At 45.8% G+C, this 24,511-nt stretch overlaps 1 protein-coding gene across 3 annotated transcripts in view; it reads left to right on the top strand.

Moving 5' to 3' along the window:
* Positions 1-21,069, top strand: part of LOC119436320 (soluble guanylate cyclase 88E) — a 57,887-nt gene extending 36,818 nt beyond the window's left edge. For 2 of the 3 annotated variants that reach the window (XM_049656981.1, XM_037703138.2), the window contains 3 exons: positions 10,272-10,381; positions 15,698-15,787; positions 19,895-21,069. In XM_049656981.1, coding sequence (XP_049512938.1) covers positions 10,272-10,381; positions 15,698-15,787; positions 19,895-20,032 — 338 coding nt within the window. In that variant the 3' untranslated portion in view covers positions 20,033-21,069. The remainder of the gene's footprint in view (positions 1-10,271; positions 10,382-15,697; positions 15,788-19,894) is intronic. The other variant, XR_007463789.1, reaches the window with a different exon arrangement.
* The last annotated feature ends 3,442 nt before the right edge of the window (positions 21,070-24,511 follow it).

Here is a 24,511-nt window from a genome sequence, read left to right as displayed (position 1 = left end):
ACTAGTTGTTTTCCGTAATTGGTTCTTATTTTTGGTGTTCCTATATAATGTTGTCGAAGGCTGTAGTGCATTCAGGATATAGTGTGATTTGTTTTGTTTGCTGTATTGCATAAACTTGTAGTAGTTGGTTTGTAGTAAGATGGTTTGGTTCTAAAGTTATGTACAAGGCCATGATATCCCTCGAATGCACGTAAGAGTATCAATTTATTATATTTTTTGCGAAGTAGTGCCCCAAATTAATATGCATTTGGTTAATCAAGAATAAAAGAGCGCGTAGTAGAATTAACTTTTCAACCATAGAGAAACCAGAGTACTCAGTCTGTGTAAGCAACCAATAGTTCTGCTTAGTTCCATAGCAAGTTTGTCGATGTGCATATGTTCCAGGCCAAATGATCTGCCTGAGTGATGAACCGCCCTAATTTTTTGACAACCAAAAGTACGCAAATTTAATTCAGCGATGGGAGTTCAATTTAACATGCTAAATGTGACAAGCGTCATTTACAAATTAAAAACGCCTAATAGCCGCTCAAGTTCCAGTTCTCCGTACCTGTACCCAGGACTTATCATCACTGCCGCGACTTATCATCACTGCCGCAACGCTGTCCGCTATTATCAATTGAAATAAGCGGGCTGAGAAATGTCCAGCTCCGCGGTTTACAATCCCTGTCCTGCATCAACCACGCTAACTTTAATCGGCAGTTACGGGATTTCAATTAGGCTTTATGATAATCTATGAAATTAGAAGGAATATCCAGAACGACAAATATAGACGGGCAGACTTCCGCCGCACTCGTTTAGTTAAGCTTAAGTCTCTATGTTATGTTTTAGTAATACGTTCTGCACGTGCATCAGGTCATGCCTCATGCGTTCAAACATCAGGTATATCTCGTGGATACTTAATCAACATATAACATATTCGCTTAGATAAGTGCCTCACCAAACCTTACAGCCCTCTGGATTCATGTACACTGGTCGTACTTTCATTTCAGCTGAGTGAACGCTTAATGAAGCCAATCTTACAAGTTGCGTGGCCGACGCATTCAGTTTTTATCAAAGTTCCTCCTTCTTTTGAACTAACGTCTATATACAGAAGTATTATTCCCCGTAACGTGGGGGAGGGGGGCGCCCCCCTTTCCGATTACCCGGCACTTTCCCAAAGAGAAGAGAAAAAAAAAAGACTGCAATGGGCAACAAGTAACAAGTAAGTGCGCTAGGATTTGTCGAACCATAAGGGGAACCTCTGTTTGTGCTTAATCGTTCTTTGTTGCAGAAATGAACGATATTTCAAGTGCTTTATTTTTTGCATACTTCCGCTCAGGGCAAATGTATTGCAATGAATACACGATAAGACTATTATTTTATTCACAACAACTGCTCTGAATTGGAGGTCATTTCGCTCTTGAGGGTCTGATACAGGTGTTAGAAAGTAGTAAAAACATTTACAAGCTGCCTGGTGATCCCCATGCACCGCAAACACGCATCAGCATTTGACAAGGTATAAATATGTTATACGTACACTACAGAAACAGTCTTCGCTCACTCAGAAAGTAAAAAAAAAAATCTATTAGGCAGAACACATTCCTGATGTCTATCCATGTAAGCGAAGCTTTCTTAGTTGGGAGAATGGTGAATTGAAACACGACCCATCTTATGTATACAATGTGCTAGTCTCTTTATTGACAGACAACAACGTGTCCATGGTCTCGATCATTGCTTCTTGTTCCAGCTGTCTGGATCTTCCTGGTTGGGGTGGGCACCGTTTACAGCTGAGAGAAAGGGTCTTCTGCAGTCGCTATTATATACGTTTGAGGACGCCAGTTGCCTCTCTCTGAAAGTATATTAGTTCGCAGTTCCCTTTTCCAGTTAATTGCCAAACTTAACTGCCCTTGCTACTGCCCAAAGACTCCATGCTGACGATTTCCGCGCGTTTAAATCACCTGCTACTAGGTATGCACATGCATAATTAATCAGGTGAGTTAACTAAAAACACATATAGCGGGCAACCTTTAGTCAAATGCCATAGTCGATCGAGGCTGATTAGCTATTCATGAGAGATAAAGGTGCGGAAAAGGTACAAGATGTGTGGTCCGAATTAGGCACTACCGTATAACCTCTAGTACTACACCCGTCTACAGGCCGCACCCCCAATTTGGCAGCCCAAAATTTGAACGAAAAAGCAGAGAAGCTCTAACAGAGATGCCTCCGTGGCAGCGCGCAAGTTGCCGGCGCCATCGTTCTTTTGTGCGGTTAGTTTTCGCAGCCAGCTCAGCCAGTTCCTTCGGCTTATCTGCCAGCTGCCGGGAGTCCGCAATGCTGAGCAAGCGTTGGATGGCTTACGACACTTCACTTAAGCTCAAGGTTGTAGCTTGCGTCCAGGAACACGGCAAGCGAGCAGCCGGCTCCAACTTCGGCGTCGGACACAAGTGCGTACGTCAGTCGCTGAACTAGGAAGAGGAGCGCGCCGCAACGAACAGATCAAGAGAGGAATTCCGTGGGTAAGCGTGAAAGTTCCTGGAACTTGTAGTCGGAAAAATTATACCATATAGCCTGGTCCCGTGTAAGGGCTGCACCTCGTCAAAATCGCGAAAAGTGCGGCCCTTACGCGAGTCTACGGTGTATAAAGAGTGCCCCAACCATCATTCAGCAAGATTTAAAATTATGCAAATGCCACGTGGCTGGACAGAACCAAGGTAATGTTGTTTGCCATCGCTTGGACATACTCAGATTATTTTTTAGATTCCACCTATTTGCATAATTAGTATTAATTATTTAATCAACTTCTCAAATATATAATTACAGGAAAAGTGTCAATGAGAAAATTGTAGAGCAACATGAAAAAATCCCGATGCAGCTTTCTGTTGCTGAATGCGTGCTACATAAAATTGTTTTTCCGAGCACGAAAGAAGCCCGTGAATACACGCAAAATTGCCGCGCGGCTACCTGCTCGAGGCACTTGTAGATGGATTGTAGATGATTGTAGGTGGACAGTCTGCATTGCGGTAACAACATTCCTAGCTCGTTTCGAAGGCGGCGCTTCCTCTGGCGGGGCTCCCAACTAGGACTGTAAAGCTCGCTTTGCCGTTCAAGAATATGTGGTTGGGCTCAAGAATATGTTTGTACTCAAGAATACGGGGTTCGCAGGTTCTTGTGGCTCTCCTTGAGCTCTATCACTATCTCTCAAACCATAAGCCCGTCTCAGAATAGTTTACTGTTCTTTCAGCAACGCGGCGTTCCATCGCTCTTGACAGAAATGTTAGGGGCTGTACAGCATACAAGAGTCGGCCACTTTGAGCACAGGGACGAGATGTCGATCGATCTTGAAGAGCGTTCTGCACGTGCCAACCCGCCATTCATAAATAAATAAACACACGCGCGCTTTCGCTACTTGGTAAATAAACAAACAAACAAATAAACAAAAAAGAGCAATGCTACAAAGTAATGCCCTCTTCGTGCAGGATACCGAGCCACACGATGCAGTCACCACTATAGCGGTAGCCGCAGCGTCGATTAGTTCCATGGTGGCCTCCGGCTATTAGTGGGAAGCGCCAGCACCAAACGCAACATGTAATCAAGCAGATGTTTACCTGCGGGACGTCGATGATGGTAAAGCGCTTCGCAAATATGTGTGATGTAACGCCATTATGCTATAACAAACGTGAAAGCTACCGCATTTTCGTGCATGTGCACACATGAGACAGGGCTCTCTGACGTTTCGCGAAAGAAGGTAAGCAAAAAGTTATCACATCTCGTTTCTTGCGCTCCTTTAATTGCTGCTTCTATGAACAAGCAAACAAAACCGTGCATGCGATTTATTCCACAAGCAGGCATGTCGTGTGCACAAGTTTAAGTGTAAGCTACGTGGAATAATTACATGCAGATAGCGGACATTGATTCCACATCCGGCCGCATCGCAGGTATTAGCGCCTTTCCAAGTATGACAGTGAAGAGCTTTAGCTAAGCGTTTAAGTCCCTTCCGCTCAGGCTGGTGCATCCTAACAATTAGCGCAGAGCTGCTCAGCAGAAACACTAGTGCGCGTGTGCACAGCGCTCATAGCGGCTCTGCATCCGCGGAAGGCAGAATGGTACCCTCGTTCCTCTGCAGAGTCGGTTCAGCGGAGCTTAATGATGCATCCGCTTGGTTTCGCTGTCTTTTTGCAGCCAAACTGCATGCGTCTCGATAGCGTTTTGGGGAGACGCGCTACGACGCGCTTATCAATACTGTGAAATCAACGCAGTGCAGTTATCTGCAGTGCCCGAGTGCGTGAAACGTGAGCAGAGTGGTCCGTAAACGACGCTCAGCTAAGCTGCCTAATAAGTCCAGGGAGACCTAAGCAACTCCAAGTGACTTGCATAGCTAACGCGCCATCAATGCGCACGAAACCATCATCTGTCGACAGAACGCACCTGCTAAGTAGCCTAGAAGAGCCACGCAAATGACACGAGACGGCGCGGTCTTTCCTCGCAACTCACACGGCGCGTCGCGGCAACGATCGCGTCGCGCGACTGTCCACAGCCACCACGATGGACTCGGTCGGGACGCTTGCAAGGAAACGCGTCGCGGCACTTGCTTTTGTCTAAAAGCGTCTCACAGCTGGGGAGATTGGGCGATCACCGATCACGCGGAGGTAGTGCAGTGCTGCCGTGTTAGTGGATTTTCAGATAGATACAGTGGATTTCAGCATTTTTTTAGCGGCGAAAGTTTTCTTTTAGCGGATATCGGATATTTAACTGATTTTGAATGCTCAGCGCATTCTTCCACCTCCACAGCGCGCTGGTTCCAAGTGCAGTCAACGGTATCGCTAATGGCTGTGCTAGTCACGAAAATAGACAAGTTAGCGCGTGTTGAGTGTGTAATTTAATAAAGATTTCTTCGACTGCCCGGTATGGTACCTAGGATACGCGATGCCGAGTATGTAATGAACTTCGTGTGCTCAGGTAGCAGATGCGCAGCGATCTACGCAGAAACTAGCTGCTGAAATCGCATTGCGCGAACAGGAGGACGGTGCATTTACGTCGTAAATGCTGCCGTGCGCTCTCACCTGTCCCCGCGCAACATTAAATTTTGTATGAGATGAAGATTCATACCACGTAGTCGCTTATTATTGGATTCTCTAAGAGACGGAAAGTTAGACACTGCACCTGCTGAGATGTGCATGCTTTGACAAATATTTTTTTTTTGTCCCAGCTGTAACGTGGACGTATTTCATTGCTGCGGACGCAGACTTTCCTTTTCTAGCAGTACCTGTCTTTTGGGAATGTAGACTATAAGAGACGCCGCATTTTTTTGTTTATTCATCTTTTGTTATAGACTCCAGTGGGCAGAACATGGGAAACGTTTCAAGCAGCATTCGCTAACTACTTTCTCGGCAACGTAAACCAATGCCACACTATAAAATTTGCATTAATTTAGATGCGTCAGTTAGTCTTCCCGGATGGACCACGGACAGCACGCTAGGAAGCACGCAAGGGCCCACTCACAGAAAGAACTTATGCTACTTACGCTAGCATCAGTGTATCGGAACGTTGCGATGCTCTTTAACACGTCGGCTGGCCTCATCACAAATTTGAAACATGGCCTTTCTCGATACATAGATTGAACCTTTGATTCCAACGATACAGCCTCATACCGGAAGTTGATTAAGCACGAATTAAAATTTTGCTACACGGTAAAGTGATTCGTAAGTATTGATGGGGGAGATGGGTGGAGCAGGCTGAGCAGTCGCCGCGCGCACACACGTCCCTCCCACTAGAGTTCGATTGCGGTACAGTATACTGCAGATGCTGTCGGCTAGTGTATAGTCCGGTGGCGGGAAGAGATCACTCCTCTGTCTACTTATACGTCGGACACGTGCCAAGTCCCTGGCGTTATGAACACATATTACGTTCGCCTGTTCGGTTCCAAAAGACGTCTCCGAACTGAAGGAGACAAATGTGCACATCCTCGAGCGGGAGTGACGCTTTGCGTGTGAAAGTGTAGCTGCGGCGCTTATGCCAGCACCGAGTGGGTAAAGGAAGGTGCGAATGTGACTGGCTCGGTGCTGATATTTTAATGCGGTGCGTCGTTGGAGAGTACTTCGCGACAGACTGGACGGTGCTGATCGCCATGGAGTAGTCCGTGCTGCGTCATCGATACACCAGGAGGGGTATTCTGCATGTAAGAGTCCACGAAGTGGAACTTTCATTTCAGCGTGCACTGACTGGGTAGAGCTCAGAGCCGGTAGGGCAGGCACCAATCGTCACTGCCGGCTCTCAAGCTCTATTCCGCACGCGTTGCAATGCACAGCCCGCTTTTTGAACTCTTACACAATACCGCACTCCCCCCCCCCTCAGGATTGCGATGCCCTGGCCCACGCGGACTGTCGATACTTTAGGGAAACAATGAAATGTAGGGTCCAAAGCGTTCGGTGTATTGCATTTTTCCGAGTGTTGGCTGGTGACGTGTATTATGTTGTGCGCGTTCATTGAGAGGTATACACGCATCATTGGGTGTGTTAAAAAATGCTTGTCCAGCAGGATCGGCAATATGGCGCGGCTTTTTCCAACATGTATCATCAACTAGCTAGACCAACAAAATGTGTGTTTTTTTTTCTCTGTATGTGTCTTTCACCTCTTTCACGCTATTACTCCTGATATGTACCTCCTATTATTTATTAATGTTGTTTCCGATGCGACTGAAGGTGTTGCGTGCCCTTTTTGTGCACGGAGTTGCCGCTGTTGGTAACGACAGATAATCGATCCCCTTTTGCAACGGTCAAAACAATTCGTTGTGCTACTGGCTTACGTAGCTGTAAGTTCATCATTACGGGGGAAGGGCTTAGGAATCTGACGAAGACAGACACAACAAAATATACACTCAGAGCTGTTTCTGTCTTTTTGCTGCCTCACTTCATATTCGTCAGATTCCTGCGTTGTTCGCTGTAATGGTGAACCAACAAGCCCAGCTCGAGACGGTGCTCAACTGTGATTCTAAGAACCATCATTATAAAAGTATTTGTCTCCACAGACAGGCTTTTTCTTGTTCAACAAATGTTTTAAACATAAAAGGAATGTGCACAAATATGGTCGTGGTACAATTGACTTATGTAGTTGTAAGAACCATCGTCCTAATAGGATTTGGCTCTTGTTTTCTTCCAAACGAAATATTTTTTAGATGAAGAGTAATGTGCGCCCCTAATTAAGGTGTATTAAGATAAACTGCTCCAAAGATGCACTGTTACGGTGACTTTGGTTTTGTAGTTTCGAAAGAGCAGGAAAAAAGCATCGGCGTAGGAGAGACTACGATTCTCTCATGAATGCTATCAACAAATGGCGTAGTAAACTTTTTTAATACGTATCATTATAGGGAGAGGGGGTCCGAAAATTCTGTCCATCGGTCTGTGGACAAACAATGTGGGCCGAACCCTTTCCCAATACAGGGGGAGAATGCACAGCTTAAGGTTATTGTGTGCGCGCTTGACAGCGGCCGGCAGGTGGAGAGTACTTCGCGACAGACTGGACGGTGCTGATCGCCATGGAGTAGTCCGTGCTGAGTCATCGACACACCAGGAGGGGTATTATAGGGCGTGATAACAACTTACTGTCCGCGCAAACATTATGCGCATAGGTGCAAAACTGTATTAACACCCTCTACGGATGACTACGGGCCTATCACAAGACAAGGAAGAGTCACTGATGAAAACACTAAAGTACGTGTCATACTTCAGCACCCATATACCCGTATTCAGTATGCTGGGGCCAAGCATGCACAAGAGGAAACACGACAAAGAAGCACAAGACGCACACACGAGGGAAAGAGAAGTTTGTACGTGTATGGAATGTGACACGCAAGACTACGTGAGTGCATATACGTTGTCTTTAATTCCATACACATACGCAAACATTACTCTTCCCACAACACGTGTGCGATAGAGCCGCAACAGCAGCAGCAGAAGCAAGCCGAAGCTTAATATAGCACTACACATATATTGGATAATTCCCGTTCAGGGAGGTTTTTTTATTTATTTCACAACCGCACCAATCAGCAATCGTCTTCCAGCGAACTGTTTGAACTAAGAGCCAGGGTATATATACAAAAAAAAAAAAACTCTCAGGCTAGAATTGTCCGTAAGAGCAAATGTTAGCCAATCCTGATGCTGGACATATTAAAAGCCGCCGGCCAACGGAAAAGAGCACTCGCGAACGAAAAGCTTTTTGAAATAGGGCCTGGTACTTCTGGCAGTTTTCTTTACGTCCGTTGGAAGCGCGACTGGTCCTGGACGTCGCGCTGTCGTTTCCTACTACTCCGCCTGTCTTATCTGCGTGCTAGGACAATAGAGTTACCCAGCTTTACCTGACGGAGCAATTGGTGAGCTGTCAGCCAAGCGATGCTCCGACATGCACGAAGAGAACTCTGAAGCCACCCTATTGCTTTTGCCCCTATATGGATGTGAACTAATGGTTCCGTTTCGTCCCTTTTTTTCGCGGACCTCTCTTTTCGATACTATTGACTCGTGAGTTCACACAGGGGAATCTGAGGCTGCGACGCAATCTCGTCCGTCGCCACTACGCGCACTAGGCTCTTCGAGCACATGTATTCTGCTTTGCAGCCATGCGCGTGCCCGAGAAACGAAGCCCTGCGAATCATAGCCGTGATTTCTACGGCACGATGGCAAGCATGACTCCACTTGTAGGTTCCTGCAGCTGGTGCCACCGTCGCAGTGCGTGGACCATCCAGATTCAGCGCGTTCCTGCTTGTTGACCTAAAAGCGGCCTCGTCAAGGGCGGCGCAGCAAAGTAACCGCAGCGGCACCTCGGCGCCTACGACGGTCGCGGCGGCGCTGCCTGGCGGGGCGCCGTGATGCCAGACGTCGGCGCCGGTCACGCGCCACGTCAGCCCTCCCGCCGGCCGCGCTGTCGTCGGTGTGTGTTTCTCCGGGGCGGCAGGGCGTCAGCGCTTTTTCTTCCTCCTGCGATCGTGCCCGCGCGTTCCGTGCGTGTTTGACCGAGCGTGGTGCTCAGCGACGCTGACAGTGCCTCGCGGCCCTGATGCTGACAAATGAAATTCTCCCGCTCCGAGGAGACCTAGCCCCGCATGCCGGCCGAGCGCGTGCCATTTGCCGCAATCGAAGCGGGCCGGCTTCAGTTAAGATTAGTCGGCCACGATTAGTGCTGCCTGTTTGGGCGTACTCTGAGCTTCCCAACGATGATTGAAGGTGCGTGGCATTGAAACCGGATACGGGGTTCAACTGCGAGTCTTAGCAGGCTGTCTGCCGGCCCGTATAAGGCAGCGGCAATGTAGAAGTACTTGCATAATTTCCAGTCATCGGGATTATACAGTCTGAAGAATATTTAGCAACAGTTTTTAGCCCCTATTGTACAATAAGAAGGCGCGAAACGATCTGCGGAGACGGATATCACTTAAATCACCTTGAAATTCTTACGGAAATGGCGACCAAGCTGTACACGTTCATTACCGCTTTCTTCTTCATTTTTTTTTTCTGTGTCTGAAAAAAAAAAAAAAGATTCTGACAGTAGGGCTGCGGCTGTCGACAATGAAAAAACGGTAGACACTAGATTATTCTCATCGGTGATGTTCTTGTGCAGTTTTGACGGCATAAATCATAACAATTGCGCCAGCGACCCGCGCGCTTCGTTTCAGGTGTCTTTAGAAATCGCTGTTTTGCGCGGTCTTGTTTCCGACGCAAAGTAATCACTCCGAATCCAAACACGGAAGGGCTGTATTCGGCAGTGTGTTTAGTTTTTCTTTCTCATATAAATAAAATTATTTGATAATCATTTCGCACCGTCCTTGTCTTTTGAGCCAACCTCGCTTAGCTCCAATCATGCGTCCCTAGTCCGAATTTCAACTCTGCTGCCCGCAGTTCAATTCAAATTGAATGATCGCTTACTTTAATGCGCTTCATGACCCTTAAAATAAAAGAAAGAAAGAGAAAGGCCGTGCCAGTGTCACCGCGTCTGGCTCTGCTTCTCCTTGTCGTTTTAGGCCTGATTGCTTAGAATGAAGGCCAAATTGCGAAGTTAAACCCAGTTCCTGCTTACTTTCTTCTTTTCCTTCCATTTTCTGTTCTCTTCGATTGCCCTAAAAGTCCTCCTTTCCACTGCAAGTGAGTATGGGGGACACTCGAGGTGGGGTGTGTAGACGGGGAACGTGAGGGAACAAAGCTTTCGGCGACACCAAACCGTGGCGAGAAATAACGCAAATACTTGTGATATTTCAGAAATAGAAACTTCCGGAGCGGGCTTGTGAGTGCTGCTATCGTGACAACGCGCAGGTGTGCACTCGGGGCCCGTTGCAGCCGGTGTGGTGGGCCTCAAGACGCTGCGCTACTGCCTCTTCGGAGACACCGTCAACACGGCGGCGCGGATGCAAACACACGCAGAGGTGAGCGTGCGCGCACTGCCTGGCTGACCAGTCACGCAGCCGAACGCTGCCTTTTGCAAGTATTCCAGTGAGAAATGAGAAGACGGATAGCTGAGTCGACATTTGGGCTAGAGTAAGGTGATGATTCATCATTGATACAAGCAGCGCGCGCTAGACACGCCGTCACACTGCTATCATGCCGGCATATCCCTGAACCCGCCTGGTCATCTTCTCTCCTTATGTGTCAGGTCTGTTGTGCACTGCTTCAGTCAAAGAAGATGGAGATAGGTTACCTTTCACTGGCACAGAACGGCACAAGAAGCCCGAGATGAGCAAAAGTTATTTCGTCGCGTTACAACGAGCAGAAGGGCTGGACAAGTAAAGAAGGGACAGAAAGAGAAGGAATCAATTTCGCCCGAATATATATATATATATATATATATATATATATATATATGTTACTAGTAGTAACACATATATACACAGAAATTAGATGGGAAAACGGCGCTGCGGTAGGTCAATTGATAGGAGCATCGAACGTGTAATGCGAAGACCTGGGATCGTTCCCCCCCTGCGGCAAGTTGTTTTTTCACCCCCTTTCATTTCCATTAATTTATCATTTCTTTAATTCAATAAGTAAGCACAAGTAATTTCCCCTGTGTTTTCCTTGTTATCTATGTTTGTTGGCTTCCTATGATGTGATTAATAAAATCGGGCCCCTCGGTTCCCTTTCTTCTCGTTCATTACATAACGAGGGTCTCGAATCCCGCAACATTGAGGCCTTCAGGAAACATGTGTGGGTTTATTGACCAGTTGCCTTCACCCAAAAAGATCACGAACTCATGACGCCTGCGGCAGAAAGGATGTTCCACATCCGTCGTCAAGGTTTGTGAGTGGTGGCGTTGGCTAGAACTCCCAGGGTTAGTACTAGTAGTAACACATAAATACCCCAGAAAGTGGATGGGAAAACGGCGCCGCGGTAGCTCAATTGGTAAGAGCATCGCACGCGTAGTGCGAAGACGTGGGATCGCTCCCTACGTGCGGCAAGTTGTTTTACAGTGAAGCTGTATAGGCCTCTACCAGCCAAGGAAATTGGCGTGTCGGCGTAAGCAAAAAACGCCAGGCTAAAAATTGAATACAAACAGCATATCTCCTTTGAAATCAGGCATGAAGCATACAGCTCAGCACTTGTTTTTCAATAGAAAAACCACGAAACAAGCATCAAAACCACATGATGGATGATAAGGCGCGTGTGAGCAATGGGAACACCCTCCGACGCGTTCCGGTAAAGATTAGGTTTGCAGCTGCTTCGAAAGGGGTTGAAGTCATTCAAAACCCTTGTGAAACCAGTGTCTCTGGTTTCACTCTTTGTAGAGCCACGTGTGTGAATTCAAGTGACGTCACAATGGGTAATCGTTCTGGGTGTCGTTTACAGCGTTCCTTCTCCCGCGTGTGTTTCTCGGTAAAGATTACGGTTGAGTAAGCTACTACGAGTGGAAAAGTACCCAACAGCATAGAAATAATGTAGTGACGTCACCACGGTCTAGCAACTCATTCAGTTCATTCCAGGCTACCATGAGTAGACCACGGAAAGTAAAGACGCCAGAAGAACAGCGTGAATATAATGTCGTTGTGAAGTAATAAAGGGTGTCGTTAAGTACATTTCACTTGCCTCTGGTTTCACTGTTTGTAGAGCCACGTCTGTGAATTCAAGTGACGTCACAATGGGTAATCGTTGTGGGAGTCGTTTACATGCAGCTTCGCTGGCCAACCACCTTCACAGCGTGGATTGGATGGAAGGATGGATGAAGAACTTTATTAGTGTCCTTTAGGGATTGGAGCCACAGTTTTATTCATCCACTTTCATTTCCATTAATTTATGATTGCTTTAATCCAATTCGTGATTACAAGTAATTTCCCCTATGTTTTCCTTGGTGTCTTTGTTGGCTTGTTATAGGATGCATAAAAATCGAGCCCCTCGGTTCCCTTTCTTCTTGTTTATATATATAAGCACGAACGAAAGGTTTATACTTGGCTCTGCGACTGATTGGTGAACTGCGGGCATCTTCAGAGGTCGAAAAAATTCCTTGTTTGTTGAAATACTGCAGGATATATGTATTTTTGGCTGCGGGACACCGGCCGCCAACAAAACCGAGTAGAGCCTTACATTCAAAGAATACATGAGTTGTCTTCAGAGTTTATGCTATAGCTGAAGTATTCCTGAATAAAGGCTTGGGTGACCTACATATAAACTAATGCCAACGACATCGTAATTCGATGCAAAGGTTTGTTTGTTTTCAGACAGTGCACACAGGACTGCGACGCTATGATCCTTCATGCTCTGTTATACTTGGGAAAGCCACCTTCTCTCTAGCTGCTTCTCTACGGCGAGAAAAAGGAGAGTAATAGAGATCTGTATATACTGTTCGTAAAGCACACAGAATCGATTATCTGTAATGCGTGTTCGTCAATGATTGGCCATAAGGCAGTTGCTAATTTCGCTATGATGCAGAGTTATGCTAAAGCGGCAGAATTGGAGAGATGCACCTGATTTGTGCGAGGAGTACCATATATATTCGACTAAGGGCCGCGCTCATGTAAGGGTCACACCCCCAACTTGGCGTACTAAAATTTGAAAAAAAAATGTTGAAATAAAAAAATTCGAAGACTGAATAGAGCGTCGCCGCTTGTGTGCATGCTCTTGGATTCTGAGCGCGTGGCGTGCGTGGTTCTACGACATCGTTGTGAAAAGTTGTGACGTCACAGTCATATCTAACGCCGTGGAGGGCACTGTGGACGACTGTATCCATGAGTGTGCTACCGAACCGAATCTGAGCAGCGGTGACAGCGACAGTAGTGAGGATTATAGATGGGCACCAACTGCGTGGCGTGCCTGCGTGAACAAATATATGTGTTATAAAAGTCACAGCGTTCGTCATTTTTGCCCAAAGAAACTAAGAATATTACACACGGACAGAAAAATTTGAACACCATGGCCCACTTTCGTAAAAGGAACGCACCTCGTCAGGATCGCGAAAAAAAAAAAGTGCGGTTCTTGCACGAGTATATACGGTAATATGCAAGTTTGCTGCCCTTGTACAGCGACTACAAATATTTAGCTACCAACGCAGGCATGCTGGTACTGAGTGGTGAACTAGTGGTAATATGCCCAACACCTACAATGCCCCTACCGTAATGTTGCACTGTCGGTATCTAACGTCTCGCATGTGCGTATGTTGAGTGTGGTAGACACATTGACCGCGAAGGAGTGCCTTGCAGCAGGTAAATAAACCTAGGCAGAAATAGTGTAACCATTATATTCTAATTCTTTTCATCTTCACGCCTTCTCAGTAGTCGAGTGACGTTGTCACCAGAATGAGCCAATCGCGAGCGGTGGATGATAAGTAAGAAATAAAATCTAGCAACAAGTTGTTTACCGACCCAAGATTAAGCTGCTTCTGTATTGTCGTCACTCGCATTTCTGTCACATGCTCAAACAAGCGCGTTGTACGATGGCCGTAGCGCAAAATTATATGCACGGTCGGAATTCTCGCTCTGTTTGCTTTCCTCATTTAAAAAAACCGAGTTTCACACGCTAACGGTGAATCGAGATGTCGCATTGCTTTGTCGTGCGAGCATACACGCGTCGCGGTTGTCGTTAGTGCCTGCTGGCTGCGGCACATAGGTCAAGGTCATCTTGTGGGCGTTCGTGCACCTCAGTCAACGCAAATGCGGCGTCTGCCCACCCTTCCGCTCGGTGGCCTCGCTTCGGACACTCTGCTTCACATTGGATTACCACTTCGTGAAGCGCGATATAACGAACGCATCGAATTCACGCGGCAAACATTCAGAGGGATCCGTTAAATGAAGTCTTTTGTTCGGCAGTGAGTGTACTCGGCAGCCGTGACCTTACGCAGCCGCGATGCGTGATCAGCCTAACCTTCCGCGAAACCGTCTTGAAGACGGCCTTGCCTCCTCATTATGGGTGACATTTGAGTTTCGACGGTGCTAGACGACGCATCAGTAGCTGCGCAAACGGGTAAACTTTGCGCTCGCAAAGCTGCTTTATTCCGTTTTTTTTTTTTTTTAGATTCCTGGTACCCTAAAGGTGACGTCATACGAAATGTACTCAGCGTTGCTCCTTCATCTATGTTACTAGATGGAATCGCAATTACAACGCGTGCGACGAGTATACGCTGGCGCTGGTCATGTTGGCGGCCCCTATAGACATACGCATGCCTTGCAAGTGGATTAACTGAGTCGCTTCCTATGAAGCAGGCCTTTGTCGTTCCGTGTACAGCCGTTGCACTAATCAATTATTCAGTTTGCACGCAGTCACGCCCAAACGTCGCGTCGCTCTTCTACATGGAGAGGCGGGATGATGTTCCTGTTTCCGTTGTCGTGCGCAGCGTCTCGGCCGTAACTACAGATGCGTTTCTCTGTTCGAGGCGAGCTTACTGCTCGACTAAATATAGTCTGAGCACGTGTCTGGATCGCCGTGCTTCCGTGCGACGGCACTGGGGATATGATTTTCCTTGAGTGGTATTTCCACGCACATTTAAACTTCCTTGCTCGGGAGTCAAACAAGTCAAAGGAAGGAAGGCCGAGCGATGCTGTTGTTATATATAAAGTGAGTAAGTTTAATTTAGATTCCTTTGAAATGAATGTCGACAGCACAATACCGAACCACTGGCGCTGTGGTGACGCCGTTCCGGACAATCTCCACTGCTGAAGGCTTCGCGTGGAATTAGCTTACTTTCCCGAATTAGGGCAATCTTCGCAGAGCACAGCTGATCTTGTGTGCCCACTACACTCAGCGCTGCGCTCGGGAAAGATAAGCAGGTGTGCTTCGATGCGCACGTGATTCGCAGGAAAGCGAAACTGCAGCCCTGCACCATGCCTTAGGTTGTCCGTTTCATTAGCGTGAATTGTTTTCATACTCGTTTAATTCAGGTCTTGTGGTTTATTTCATCTTGTGAGGCTCAAATATTCCCATTATTCGGTGCAGAAAAGACAGATAGGATGCATATGATGAGCATGTAGAAGGCAAACTCGTAAAACTGATAAACAACCAGCGGAAACACACGAGAGACCAGATGAAGAAGACGATGGGAATATAGCTGGATTAGGTTATGTTCTTCTTCATCTGGTCTCTTTCCGCTGGTATTTTATCAGTTTTATACAATGTACCAACTAGCCCAGTTCACCGCTTTGCTGCTTACTATAAGATAAACTTAGTTCGTCCCACATATTTCGCATGCTTACTTCTCTTACCATTTTTCTATTTGTTCTCGGTTTCTTGTCTCTTTTTTTTCTATGATGCCGTGCTGCCTAAAGAATGGAAGGATTCACATCAGTGACAGCTGCCAGAAACTCATTCGGAAGAAAGGCTTCGTTACTGAAACTCGTGGGAAGATTGAAGTCAAGGTACGTGGTCTTTTTTTTTTATTTGCGCTTTATAGCAATTGTCTGCATGCGTTTCTTTCTGATTGTCGAATAATCAAGGCCTCCTGGGCCCGTATTCACAAAATGCTCTTACTGTATAATTGATATCGCAAGAGGAAAATACAACCAATCCTAATGCTAGGACATATTATTAGCCGAGGCGGCCAGCCAATCGCAAAGGGCACTTATTAACGAAAAGCTTTGTGTTCCCTTTCAGTTCCTAAGTGATGTTTGCTATTGGACGAACACCTTCGCTAATAACATGGCCGTCAACGCAATTGACTAGCATCTGATTTTACGAAAATTTCTGGCGTAAGTACACGTATGTGTGATTACGGTCAAGCGCACGTTCCGTTCGAAGTTCATCTACTACCATGCACGCAAGACTACTTTTTGATGTTCTAACCAAGTAATATATATCGTCATTTCGCAGCACTCTACTTGGCTAACCACCTGTTGTTGTTGTTAACAGGTGGTTAACAATCTTGTTAACGGCGCCGACATGCTGCGGCCGACGAAAGGGTGCTAAACCTAAAATCGGAGATAGAGAAACAGCATGCCGGATAGGCGCGATGGACAGCAAGCCATCTATGGAACTATATCAACCAGCAAGAAATTTTACGAAATTTGAAGCACTAATGTCTGAAGCCAGATTAGAGTATCTGGGCACGCGTATTCAAGACAGAGTCTTACGCTAGAATTCTCTGTAAGAGCAAATTACAGCTAATTATAATGCTGTACAGATTGTTAGCGAAAGTGGCCGGTCACTGGAAAATAGCCCTTGCGAACGAGAAGCTTTTTGAGTTCGGCCCATGATTCTCAGAAAGCGTTGTTATAAGAGAAAAAATATTGTCGATTACGACTATCCATTCTTAGCGGGGAAAGCATAGTGCAGAAACTATTAATTACGTCGCAGAAACTATTGTTATAGTTATTTGCATTTGCTGTTATTTTATATCATGCTATTGGTATACTGCTATTTTCACTATTGGTACAGCGAAAATGGCGCAATAGCTATTGTTATTATGTAGAACAATGCATCTAAAGCTAAATTAGGACGTAGTTGCCCTGTCCAAGGCCATGGGCTTTGAATATAATTGCATGAAGGCGAATGAACTTGCGGTGGAGACTAGTAATAGACAGCTCGGGTCATACATAGCTAGACCTATAAGAGCGAAAGAGGGCTTCGCGTTCCCTTGTGTGCGCAGGGAGATGTACTACGGCGGCGGTCGGGTGTCCCCGGCGAGAGGAAAAAAATTGCAATAAAACATCATTCTCGTGTTTAGCGCCTGCTTTTGCGGCTTCGAATTCATTTGCGGAGCGTGTGTATCGGTATTTTGCAGCGACTAGACCTGCGCTAGTAAAATGCACTTAAAGCACTGAACATTTGCCGCTGAATATATTGCTACTCGAGTTAGTGTGTTTCCGGCACTTCGGAAATTGTAGCGTCGATGACTTTTAACTGGAACAGCAATGCGTTTCGCGATACATTTTCAGTCCATGTACTCATACAATAGTAGTGGCTGACTTCAATTCTGCAATTACAACACGTCTCCTAGAGGCAATAGCTAACGTACTAAGTAGTGAACAATTTTAATTCATGATCATATTAACCTAGTGTTGTTCTCAAAAAGTTGATTGAAAGGTGAAAGAAAAACTTATTGATCATACGCTCCTCTAACAAATGACGATCGCCTTTAGTTTTGGTTCACCTCGCTTCTCGTTTTTGATATGCTGTCGCCGCACAGAATCCTATATTCTCAAGAAAACTGAGGCGGGCTGGCGCTCGCCATTCGTTAAAGTTGGAAAGTGCGGGAGAGAAAATAAAGAGAGAAGGCAGGAATGTGAACCAGAAAAGCGTCTGCTTGGCTAACCTATAGACGCTGGGGGAAGGAAAAAAGGGGAATAGACAGAAGACAGAGAATGGAAGGGGGTGAATGTGTGCACGTATGCGGAACTCACCACCTGAAAGTGTGGAGTCTTATAGGTGGCATATAGTAGTGTTGTTCATTATTCATATTCATGGTGACGTTTGGTTATTAGAAGTATGACTTAACGCAAAAATTGTGTAGTAAGACTTAAATTGCCGTCATTTGTAGTCTTTCGTGACTATGGGTTACTTCGTAGCTAGATTCTGCAATAGGTGTATCTTGTATCTTATGATACACGATAGTTCATATGATACACGTCTTGCCTAATGCATCAGGATACTCATGCGAGGAGGAGGAGGAGTTTTACTTGATGCATGTAAAACTGTCCTCGAAAAGGTGCCGGTAATTAATTGACCCGTCCGAGCGCCACCTATCAAGCGCGGTAGAATCTCAAGTCCGTCACAGTTCATGTGGTGACATAACAGGCCCCGGTAAAACAAGGAACTGGACACTGAACGCAACAGGCTGCGCGTCATCCATTCCGTGTCGACGCACATCATTATACCCAGAGAGCATCTTAACATACTAAGATACATATACAGGGTGTCCCAACTATCATGCACCAAGATATAAAGAAAGAACAATTGCGTACGTTGCTCGAAGAAAACCTAGTGCATATTGTTTCCAGTACAGTTGAGTAGCCACCAGTAATTCTTTCGTTACTGAGATTTATTAAGGTAATTATAATTAATTATCTAACTCGAGAAGGTAGGTAGGTACAACTTTATTCGACAATAATTGTAAAAAAAATTTTAGAGCAACATGAAAAACTCCCGATACAGCTTTCTGTTGCTCAATACGTGCTACATAAAAATGTTTTTCCGAGCATGAAAGAAGTCCGCGAATACACGCAAAATTGCCGTGCGACTGGCCGCTTGAGGCACTTTGCGTGTATTCGCGGGCTTCTTTCACGCTCGGAAAACACTTTTATCTAGCACGTATTGAGCAACAGAAAGCTGTATCGGAAGTTTTTCATGTTGCTGTACAATTTTTTTTCATTGACACTTTGATAATTAGGACAGTACTTCTCGAGTTAGATAATTAATTACAATTACCTAATTAAATCTCGGTAACGAAAGAATTACTGGTGGCTACTCCACTGTACATAGGAACAACATGCACTAAGTTTTCTTCCAGTAACGCAATTGCTCTTTTTTTTTAAATCTTGGTGCATGAAAGTTTGGACACCCTGTATACAGTATCAGATACATGTATCTTCGATACTGCCCAGCCTTGCGACAGAAGGGAGAATGTGCGCTATAGACCCCGAGGAAAATGTATTGAAAGAACTGTTACACATCGTGCAATGAAATTTATGGAGGTGTCTTGTAGATCAAATATCCTAGGCTAGAAGTGTGTGGTGTAATTAGGCACGTTTTGGAAACTGTCCAAAGTTCTATTAATTGCGCTTTGTAGCGCTCAACGGGGTGTCGTTCAAAACTGATCCGCCCTGTTATTATTAGATGTTTTAGGAATGAAGTGTGCGTTATTAGCAACAGGCAGGAATTTTAAAACGCTTCTTTCAGCAGGGAATTATAGTTTAGAATTTGCGCATAACTCAATCACATCGCTAAGCTCTAATGGTTTATTTTGAAAGCCTAAGTTACTTCATGCAATAGCTATTGTGACCCGGCAGAGCACCTTTCAGTGAAGAATGTTGTCAAGGGGTTAGATCAATTCTTCCTTCTTTTTTCTAAACGTTTTTATCAGTCGATGGCGCTTGTTATCAGCTAACGCACCCGTTTGAGCATAAGCTTTTTTTACTGGTGGTAGAAGTGAGATAAGTTCTTGGCAGCGATCTAGCTTTAAAGGTGTAGTTTTTGCCAGTGCTTCTGTTAGCTAGGAGCTAACCATACTCTGAAACTCATTTTCTTTACTTCTGTTTTTAGACGCAGCTCGTCCTTCTGTCAAGCTCTATTTACAGATGCACGGTTCGGTCATTCATAACACTTGAGAGATCAACCAAATGTATTTCTAAACATCCAATGATTCGTGGACGACGAAATGTCGTCAAGCAGAAAAGTGTGCCGGATTTTTATGGTCAGTGTCGCAATGGTATCTACTTCGTCAGGGAACGCCTAATAAGAAAGATGATGTACAGAGCCCGATGGCGTTGGTGTATCGCGCATGTCGACGAATTTACCTTGTTCACATGCAGGGCAAGGGAAAGATGCGCACTCACTGGCTCCTGGAAGGCGACGTGCTGTCGAGCGCCGCCGGCGGTGGCCGCCGCCGCATCTCGCTGGGTGAAATGGGACCGCTCACACGAGCCAGGGCCAAGCGAGCATCCAAGTGATGGTCCGTCGGAGACCAATTATGATCGACTCAGTGCAGGCCATCCGAAGCCTTCTGCAAGCATTATAGGACAGCATATCCCACAAACGGGGATCCGGTCGCGTCATTTTCAGGCCGGGCTCGCCAAGCAGATTGAATAAAGGACAGCAAATGAGTGTGACGTCGATGAATGTGAAGTTCACGTATCAGTTTAACATCGAGCAGGAGGTAGCAGTTCTTGTGCCTAAACTCTGATCTCGTTTCGTAAATCCTGCTGTCATGACCAAGCCTTGGTTGTTGCGAAAATTCTTGCTTGCGATTCTTGTTTTAGCAATAATTTCTATCCTGGCTTTCTGCATCCGAGTGTAATAACTGTCGAACATTTTGAGTGAGTGTGCTAAATTACTGCTTTATTATTTTTTGTAGCAATTTGTGTTTATTCGCTCGGCAAGTCAGTGGAGGCGAAAGTATGATTAACGTTTTCATGTGCTGCGGGGTTTCGTAGGAATGGAAGCACCATCACGTGACATTCTCAGGGCTGGGGTTATTCATGTTCTGTCTCACAAGCAGTATACCACTTGGAGATGCTAAAGCTAATTTCTCTCAATCAGCACTCGCCATCACAAAGCAGCTTGCGTGAAAGGTTGGTGATTGGCTGGCGTTTCCTGTATCACGTAGTTGTTTAATAGGATATACGTGAAGAAAAAAAGAGCCGGTGAGTGACAAAACATTTTTCGCTCTCCTCTGAAAATGGGACTGCTCACTGACATAAAGCCAGCTCTGATTCTATGAGCTGTCATGAAAGAATCAGCTGTAGCAATGTCTGCACGAAGAAACACGCTAACAACGTCTTTAGGTGATCCTGTGGGTGCGTCATCCTTCTTGATCCTTCTTTCGCATTCAAAGTGAGCTTTGTTGGCCAATCACAAGGTATTAAGATGGAAACGACTGCGTCTTCGACCTGAGGGTGAACGAAGAGCTAACTCAACGTCTTTTAGTGTAGCGTGGTTATGCTGTGCATTGCCATTTGACTGTGTCTTATTCATTCGGTTGATAAATAAAATTGGTGATGTGAAAACCAAAGGCAAAAGCTTATTTAAATTATACAAGAAAAATCTTTAAAGTTTCCATGTGTTTCGTTTCTTTTTTTCTATTTTATTGCTGTATCTGTCCTACCCGTGCAGCACCATTACTTTTAAGAAAAGTTTTTAAAAAATGGAAGGAGACGGATGGCTTCACGTATCGACTTCGATGCAATGAAGCTCAGCTTGCATATCTTGGATGCGAATCAAGCACCACAGCATCGGTTCGCGGCCGTGCGCTGAACAACTCCTCCGTTTAGGTTGCGTCACATGCCAATTTCATGTCGGGAAGTGTGCGCCCCCATAGATGCGAGCTCACGCCAACCTTACTTCGGGGAGGGCACGACGAGCTTGTTAAGGTTTTTGCCTCGTCTTCATTGATTAACTTAGTGTGTTTTAACATACCTTAAAGGCGAAACATTAAATCATGCTGGAGCAATTCTTTGAAGGTGCCGGAGATTTTGGAGATCTTCAACCTCCTCTTTCTATCCCCTCCTTCCTAAAGAGGAGGCAGGCTTTGTGCCCCTCTCGGTGGCAATTGCCAGCCTGCGCCTTCCATATCTTCCTCTCTCTGTGTTTGTGCGCTTTCATATTTAATAATAATAATACACATAGAGTTTCGTCTTTTTATAGCCAACGACTACCTAGCATCTTCCTCTCAAGTAATAGTGCCAAAAACGGAATGTTGTACTGCCAAGTCTTTTCTATTTTCTAACGTTCCAGTTAGTATCTTAAAAAAAGCGTCGCTTTATGCATTCAAGCACAAAATTAACTGGAACGCCAATGCATTTCTCCGCAAAGTTCGGGAATTCATATCTTGAAACTGGTGTCATCCTGAGAATTAATTCCAAGTGGATCCGCCGCGAGCTCCCCGGCTACAATTGGTGAATCGCAATGTGGCCATCAGGTGATTAGTTAAAAACTTAATTAGTGAATTATTGTTAATGATTCGATTATGCATTTCAATTTCTTGGGGAAGTAATGTCCGCCTCTTCGAATAGACCAGCTCATTAACTAGAATTGGGCTGTCTGCAACAGGCAACCTCAAATAAATTTTGAAAGTGTTCGCTGAAACACCCTGCATATATATATATATATATATATATATATATATATATATGTGTGTGTGTGTGTGTGTGTGTGTGTGTGTGTGTGTGTGTGTGTGTGTGTGTGTGTGTGTGTGTGTGTGTGTGTGTGTGTGTGTGTGTGTGTGTGTGTGTGTGTGTGTGTGTGTGTGCGTGCGTGCGTGCGTGCGTGCGTGCGTGCGTGCGTGCGTGCGTGCGTGCGTGCGTGCGTGCGTGCGTGCGTGCGTGCAACTGGGGGACGCAGGTTGGCCACCCTGTGCGATGTGTGTGTGTGGTGTCTTTTGCCTGCAGGTGGCGTGTCCTTTGGCTGTCTGTGCTGTTGCGTAGGACGAGTTGAGTTGAATGCTGTCGTCTCGTCTCGGCACGATTTGGAGCGAGCGAAAATGACGGACTGAATTTAACAAAACTATACTCCACAAATTTATGTGCAAACTTTAGTGATAGCCAAGCAGAAGCACTTCGGAAGAACCGAAGAGCGTTTGTAGATGACGGTATTGTCATGAAGCAATTTAAAATGGCGTACAATCACTTCACGAAAAGTCAAACGTCTGTGGAGAGTGAGCCGCGCTATTGGAGGCCTTTAACAAGCCATAATGGTGGGATTCTTGATGAAATACGAACCACGATAAGGAGAGATCGTGGTTCCGACCATGCAGCCGAGTTCCGACCATGGTCGAAACTCGGTTTGCTGTCAGAGAGGTTGCTCAGCTGGGGATAGGAACAAATATGCTATTAATGCCTTTTTAAAGACGATTTCAGTGGGCGCCAGCAAAATTTCGCCATGGATTTTACCAGAGGAATTCCAAGAACTGGCAACTGCACCAGGATAGCGGCCCTGTCCGGGCGGCTCAGATGATTCCGTTTGTCTTGGCACAGCACTGTATTTCAGTTGTTCGTCAAGCTCTCTATAGTCTCCGAATATAAGCCCGCGCGACTTTTGGCTCTTCATAAAAATCGAAAGGCTCCGGAAAAGAACGCACTTTCCAACCCGAGAGTACATCAAGTGCAACGCGACGGCTGCCCTAGCAGCACTTCCCGAGGAGTGGTTTCAGGACTGTATCGAAAGGTAGAAAGAGCGCTGGACTCGGTGTGTAGAAGCAAGAAGGAACTACATTGAAAGGGATTAAGACGACGAAAACCCCCAGGCGACGCTTCTATTTTTCCGGGACCATGGTCGGATAGCTTTCAGACAGGCCTTGCGTATATATAGGAATTGTGTCTCATTTATTGTTTCATTGCGAAGAACAGAGACACGCTCAGTGGCACTACTTTGTGGATCTTTGTTGCATGGAGCTACAGCATTGTCTTCGGAGCGAGCGGTGTTGGCGCATGGATGGGGTGTTCGACTTTCGGGTGTGCGTAACGGAGAAGTATTTAGTGGTGGCGAAACCTTTCGCGCGAGGCACGCGCTGGCTTCACGTGAACAATGCAGCCGGCAAAAGGCTGCTGCTTGAACTAGGGAATAACGAAACACACGTACCATGGAAGATTATCCCATTATTTTCTGTCATCCGCTCGCACTACCGTTTTCTCTCACCTAGCAAAGATGATCGCACTTCACTGCACGCCATGAAAGCGGTGCAAAGAGATCTGATTCAGCGATAAGCATGCTGACGAGCTCTCGTGGCATTATTTTCCACCACATAGACAGGAGCGCGAGCTTTAATGAAAAAGCCTTCATAATAAGCTTAGTTTTGCAGTTCTGCATACGCAGTTGCAGATATAGTGAATTATTCATGGGGACACTGCAGCAGGGTGACTGTGTCAATCAATTTCAAAAGTAAGCGCCTCTTTGGCTGCCATCCGCACGTTTCGCCGACCAGCGGAAGAATCTTGCAGAAAATTCGGGAGGCAGCAAATTATGTGCGACGTTGTAGTTCTCTTGCAGAGGAAAGGCAAGATACATTAGCCACGTTCGACGATATGTGCCGACTCTACACATTGCACGCGACTGCTAAGTATCTGCCCAGTCGAGAACGTTGTATTGTTGACATTAAAAGTTATGAAATAAAAAAAAAGTGTTCTACTTTACAACACCTGTGCAAAAAACGTGCGATCAGTTCAATTTCTTTGAAATCCTAGTCGTTCATTCAGCAACAGAAACTCGTCATCCTGTTTCTGCAAATGTGGTCGTCTACATTGCATAACCTAAACTACAGTACTACGGCATAGGCGACCACTGACGTGGATACCGTGCACTGACATCGATACCATGTACCTCGACGCTTGCGTGCTTATAGGCGCCATTTGCAGCAAATCACGGAGATTCACGATGAATTTTTTCGTGTATGCCTGAGCCTTCAGTTGGGGCCGCAAATGCTTAGTTCTGCCATG

Source organism: Dermacentor silvarum, chromosome 1 (assembly GCF_013339745.2).
Source record: "Dermacentor silvarum isolate Dsil-2018 chromosome 1, BIME_Dsil_1.4, whole genome shotgun sequence".
NCBI lineage: Eukaryota > Metazoa > Arthropoda > Arachnida > Ixodida > Ixodidae > Dermacentor > Dermacentor silvarum.
The sequence above is the reverse complement of the archived record's forward strand: the minus strand, read 5'-3'. Positions and strand labels throughout refer to the sequence as shown.